This window comes from Bidens hawaiensis, unplaced genomic scaffold (assembly GCF_021521415.1).
Source record: "Bidens hawaiensis isolate Kalapana, Puna unplaced genomic scaffold, B.hawaiensis_p1.1 tig00018841_1, whole genome shotgun sequence".
Lineage (NCBI taxonomy): Eukaryota > Viridiplantae > Streptophyta > Magnoliopsida > Asterales > Asteraceae > Bidens > Bidens hawaiensis.
This window is the reverse complement of record NW_027492862.1, coordinates 28,669-34,910: the sequence shown is the minus strand read 5'-3', so window position 1 is coordinate 34,910 and position 6,242 is coordinate 28,669. Positions and strand designations below refer to the sequence as shown.

Sequence of the window (6,242 nt, the reverse complement as noted above, 5' to 3'; positions counted from 1 at the left end):
ACACAATAATTCAATTTGGTTTTCATGTTAAACTTTCAATATAAAGTGTTGGAAGCCTGTTATTCATAGTTTGATACATATTTAACAAAATAGTATGTTCAAGAGAAATATTATTATATCTATTTTAGGGATCATCGAGTAGAGAAGGTAACATGGGGAAGGCGGAGAAGGTTATTGTGGCGGTTAAGGCATCCAAGGAAATTCCCAAAACGGCCTTGGTTTGGGCCTTAACGCATGTGGCTCAACCGGGGCATTGCATTACGTTGCTTGTGGTCTGCAATTCACAAAATACTGGTAATATGCTTCTTTATGGCGTCACGTGCCTGTAAACGAACCGGACATTCAGTAAATTGTTCAAGAGCCGTTTGGTGGGAAGTTCATTTATTAGGCGAACAAACATGGACATCATGTTGTGTTCATTTAGTTAAACAAACGAACATGAACCCATGCCTCATTTGTTCAGTTATGTCTGTGAACGTTCGTTTATATATTCATTTAAATTCTTTAGGCCCATTACAATTTAGTCTAGTTTTATGAAATTAAAGTATCACCAAATAACACGTTAGTCTAAGTTTCTTATATTTTTAGGTCCAAGAGATTTATGGTCACATTTACTTTTATTTGGTGTTTGCTTGTCTATGCTCGTTAATCTATATTTAGTTATGTTCATTCATTTATGTTTGCTTGTGTTTATTTATACTATTAAGGAACGAACATAAACAAACACAAACAGTTTCATTTTCTTAAATAAGGAACAAGAAACCATGCTCGTTTAGTTGTTCAAGTTCACTCATTTGTTCGGTTAAAGTTAAACGAATGAGACGAACACATTCGTTTTCTTGATGAACGAACACAAATTATCTTAATCCGAGCATGACCCATGTAACCCAATTATCTTAAGCGCATTAAACGGATTGACAGGTTGTAAACGGGTTGTTTAGGTCAAAATTTTTATTGTAAATTTATATCTTCATAGACAGAAAGTGGGCGTTTCCAAGATTTTCGGGAGATTGTGCGAGTGTTGACCAGAAGCCAAAATCAGAAACAAAATCAGATCAAAAGGTTGAAATTACTGATTCTTGTTCCCAAATGATTCTTCAGCTTCATGATGTGTATGATCCAAATAAGGTACATGAATCATTAATAGCTTTTGAGTTCCATTGGCTTTTTGATTTTAGTAACTGTTTTCTTAATTTATGATTAGGTAAATGTGAAGATTAAAGTTGTTTTTGGAACACAATATGGAGTAGTTGCTGCAGAGGCCAAAAAGTTTCTTGCTAGTTGGGTTGTTTTGGACAAGTAATGTTTCCAAATACTTTTAAGATTTGCAATTAATGTAGTTATGTTAGTTATTAAAGGTGGCAAAATGAAATGCATAATTTTCTTGGTCCGGGTTGGTTAAATTTGTATATATAACTTATGAGTCATCTATGATTACCACATTTTTTGTTGTTTTATTAGAGGTGTGGTCAGTTTGGATTGGTTTTGGGCTTAAAACCAAAAATTCGGTATGTGTTTTTGAAAACCTTTCGGTTTGATTTTTACCATTTGCGCTTGAAAATTTTGGCCTGGAAAAATTGCCCAAAATAATGAATTAGGGCCTAAAATTTTTTATTAGCTAATGATTAATTAATTATTATATTTTGGAAATTGGAACAAAAATTTTTGGGCTACACCATTTATTATTTTTTAATAAATTACTCAACCCGTTTTCTGGATTTGGTTGATAGCACACAAAACTTAACCGAAATATTGAACTTGCTCGATCTGTTCAATTGCGAGAGTGGCAGTAAGGGTGACTTATCTGTCAATTGGTTTTTGAAAGCATGAAACTATATTGTTGGTTTTTCATTGGGTTCAATTATTTAGTTTCAGTTATTTAGGTTTGGTTACGTTGGTTATTCTTGTTACGATTCGGTTATTTTTGTTTTCATGCAAACCCCTATTTTAATTATCTAATATTTTGAATAAACTGATTTAGGAGGTTTTACGCATTAAAAGAACCATTTGGGCCGATTTCAACCCGCTTGGCCCGTTTTCTTTCAAGCTACTTTTTTACCAACTAGAGAGGGAAAAAAAACACTTGATTCAAACCTTCCACCTATACTAATTATCTTTGTTTACCAGTGTTTGTATTTTTCATCTTTAACATACCTTTTATGCATATATTACTTGCAGAAGCCTTAAACATGAACAAAAGTCATGTATGGAAGAATTGCAATGCAATGTTGTCATTATGAACAAATCACAGCCCAAAGTTCTGCGTTTAAACTTAACCGGATCTCCCGAAAAGGAAACCAAACTGAACCGTCCGTCGGTTTCCAATGCAGAAAAACCATCTGAAAATCAAGAAAACAACAAAATAAACAGAAAATCAAAATCTGTTATTACTCCAACAAGCAGTCCTGAAATATTTACTACAACCGAACCCGGTAATTCATCGCTTTCGAGTTCTGACCCGAGCACTTCACCATTTTCCATCCCTGTAACCAATATTTCTTCGAAAGTAGACTTATTGACCGAAAAAGAAAACCGGGATCTTACTGAATCAAGTTCAGATTCTGAAAATGAGAATCTTGCATCATCTTCCTCTAGCTTAAGGCTTCAGCCATGGATTGCTGACATTATAGCTTCAAGTTATCGAAACTCGCAAGGTAAAACCACAAGTAAACGAAGCGAGGCCGAATTTATCTCGAATGTTAGAGAAGCAATGTCATTATCAAGAAACACAAGAAACACACCCTTGGGCCCGCCTCCTCTATGTTCAATATGTTTACACAAGGCACCAGTAGTTGGAAAACTGCCACGTGGGTTCACTTATGCTGAGCTGGAGCTTGCAACTGGCGGGTTTTCCAAAGCAAATTTCTTGGCAGAAGGCGGGTTTGGGTCGGTTCACCAAGGGGTGCTGCCTGACAGGCAGGCGGTTGCTATCAAACAACATAAACTGGCAAGTTGTCAGGGTGATAAAGAGTTTTGTTCGGAAGTTGAAGTGCTGAGTTGTGCGCAGCATAGAAATGTTGTTATGTTGGTTGGATTTTGTGTTGAAGATGGAAAACGGTTGTTAGTTTATGAATATGTTTGTAACAGATCATTGGATTTTCATCTTTATGGTAAGTGTCCCTTTGGTTTCATCATTTTGAAAACATAGTCCAGACATTTGTTAGACGGTTGCATGTTTAGTCTCCACCGTTAATAAAGTTAGTATTTATTTATTTGTTTAATATATAATATTAAGCATGACTCTTCTTCATCAATGTATTTAAACATGACATCACCTTTCCGTTAAAAAGTAATTGGGATTACAGATGTTTGGACTAAGTTTGCAATTTTTAAAATCTAGGGACCAAACTTGCAAACTGCTCAAACCCTAGGGACCATTTGTGCAATTTTCTCTAATACTTATGGTTGTTGCTATTTTATATCAGGGCACAATGAAGTTCCATTAGAGTGGTCTTCCCGCCAAAAGATTGCGGTTGGAGCTGCACGAGGACTGAGATATCTTCATGAAGAGTGCAGAGTTGGTTGCATTGTTCATCGTGATGTGCGGCCCAACAATATTCTACTTACCCATGATTTTGAACCTATGGTATGTATCTTAAATATTTAGGAACTATCAAAAGTTGTCCTATCACTATTTTAATCTATTATGGATTTTTGTAAGGCTTTCTTGTTTGCAGAACATTGCATGGTGATTGATAATATTAGAAAACCAACTTACACATTATTATAACAGATTTTAGTAACAAGTTAAATATTATTACCTATAGGAACAAATAACTCTTTCAACCAGTAGCATACAATTTTGTTGGCTAATTTTCAAAATTGCTGATGTGTATATTATATGCCATGTGGCACTTGATTTGACATTTAGTTTTTAAATACTAATTTGAAAAAACCGAAATTTTCAAACTTGCTAATAATTTTATTTCCTTAAAAGAAAAGTTCTCACATAAGCATAGTATGCATGTGATGTGGTAGCTGACATGGCATCAATCATGCCACATCAACAATTTACTGAATCATGCCACATCAACATCAGTTAAACTGAGGTTGTTGACTTGTATCTAAAGTGAGAAATAGACTGCAAGTTGGTTTGCAAAATCAGGAAAAAGAATAAAGTTTATTATAAAGTTTATTTAATTTTATGTGGTTTGCCATAATATTGTAATTATAACAGTCTTGGCCATTACTTACAAGTGGGGTTGATTTGGGTTATGTTTTATCTCTAATGGGTCAAATGGATTAAGCTAAATGATTTAACTAGATATCAAAATAGTCTGAAAGGCGTCCAAAGTGTATTGGAATGCATTAAACCCTTATAGATGAATTTTTTGTAATCATATTTAGCATATCATTAATTTTCATGTTTCTTTACTTAAAAAAGCATTATTATTATTTTCTTTATTTTTGCAAATCATCATTATTTTCTTTATTTTTGCAAGGTTGGGGACTTCGGGCTAGCAAGATGGCAGCCCGATGGAGATACAGGGGAATCAACTCGAGTAATTGGAACATTTGGGTAATTCTTTAACGCATTTACTATTATACCCCTTCGCACCGTCTCCATTATATTGTAAATAAAATAATATATATCTTTAAACTGGTTTAGATATTTAGCTCCAGAATATGCAGAAAGTGGCCAGATCACTGAAAAGGCTGACGTATATTCCTTCGGGGTTGTTTTGGTGGAACTTGTGTCGGGAAGAAAAGCAGTTGATCTTAAGCGACCCAAGGGCCAGCAATGCCTCACTGAGTGGGTATGCTCCAATTTCTATTATAATAAAAAATTCTAAGCGGACCGTTTTGATCTAAGCACATTTTCACTTCAACCCGTTTGGCTTGAACCCTTTCTAACCTGAACCGTAGTGATACTTTTTTATTGCAACCTGTTTTGACCCAACACATTTTCACTTGAACAAGTTTTGACCCGGCAACCAATTCAACCCGCCCATTTTTCCATGCTTAAATAAAAACATAGCTTTTTGGAACTTCTGTAACGCGTTTGTAATGTCTGAAGTTCAAAAATTGGATTATAGAAAGTGTATGTGGTTCGCTTCAACCCGGACCGATTGGATTAACACTGAATTTACTTGTTTAGTGGGTCACCGACTTCTAATTTTTGGTCTCATAGTAATAGTAACATAAAAAAAATGAAACACATTTTAGCAGAGGTGGAGAAATTTGTGGGTCAAATAACAAGTCAAAACGGGTTCGACCAAAACGGGTTATATTTTAGTCCTGATAGGTCGGGTCGTGTTGAGCTGTAAAGTGTAAACCCTTTTTATCCATTCTTTCAAATTTCTCTAAAACTTAATGGTTTGTCAAATATAATTGAAAATAATAAATTATCTTTTAAATAAAATTATTTAGAAGGCTGCATAATGTATGCATTAAAAAACATTTCCATACGACTTTTGACACATTAAACTCTTTGATCTTTGGTAGGCCCGCCCGTTGTTGGAAGAAGGTGCGATTAACGAGTTAGTTGACCCGCGATTAGATAACTGTTATTCAGAAGATGAAGTTCATTGCATGCTGCAAGCTGCTTCTCTATGCATTAAACCGGATCCTCATTTACGCCCTAAAATGTCACAGGTAATATTTCTAAAAGGGCCTGTTTGACCCGCTCATTTGATTTGTTATTTTAAATATTTTTCTAAAACTTTTATTTGTTTGATTCTTCCTAAAATGTTGGAATTAAGGTGCTACGGATACTAGAGGGCGATTTGGTCATTTCATCAAGCCACATGTCATCACCAATGTGTGAAGTCGGTAAACGGAGCGACATGAGATGGACCAATCAACAACAATACGCGGGCTCGCCTTTGACCAAGTCAATGGAAAGATTTAATGGTGTGGAGTCTAGTAGACCATCATGTTGGGAAGTAAGATAAGCCCAAAATTCAAAATAGATTTTAGAAGCAGCCAATCTATGCATCTAATATATATATTAACCTAATGGTTTTGATACTTCACTTGCTTATGGGTTACTATATTTTAGGCCAATAATATTATCTAAAGTCATTTTGTGGTTAAACATACATCTTTAATCTTTATGCATTTGGAGGTGACAAAATGAATAGCTTAGCTCTCACTACTACAAAATCAAAGAGGATAAATACGCGATGGTATCATACGTTGGTGAACCCTCTATCCAAGTCCTGTCTCCCATGGACTTCCACCGACAGGTTGTATCTTCACTGAGACAAATACTTGACGTCTGGACGCGATTTTTGCCACAT

The 6,242-nt window shown here is 35.0% G+C and overlaps 1 protein-coding gene across 1 annotated transcript; it reads left to right on the top strand.

The window, feature by feature from the left end:
* The first annotated feature begins 230 nt into the window (after positions 1–230).
* Positions 231–5,997, top strand: LOC143557160 (inactive protein kinase SELMODRAFT_444075-like). The gene is made up of 9 exons (XM_077046295.1): positions 231–294; positions 977–1,128; positions 1,205–1,299; positions 2,179–3,110; positions 3,426–3,586; positions 4,443–4,519; positions 4,610–4,757; positions 5,446–5,595; positions 5,703–5,997. Exons 2-9 carry the CDS (start codon positions 1,090–1,092, stop codon positions 5,892–5,894), a joined length of 1,794 nt encoding a protein of 597 aa, XP_076902410.1. The 5' UTR covers positions 231–294; positions 977–1,089; the 3' UTR covers positions 5,895–5,997.
* Positions 5,998–6,242: the final 245 nt, after the last annotated feature.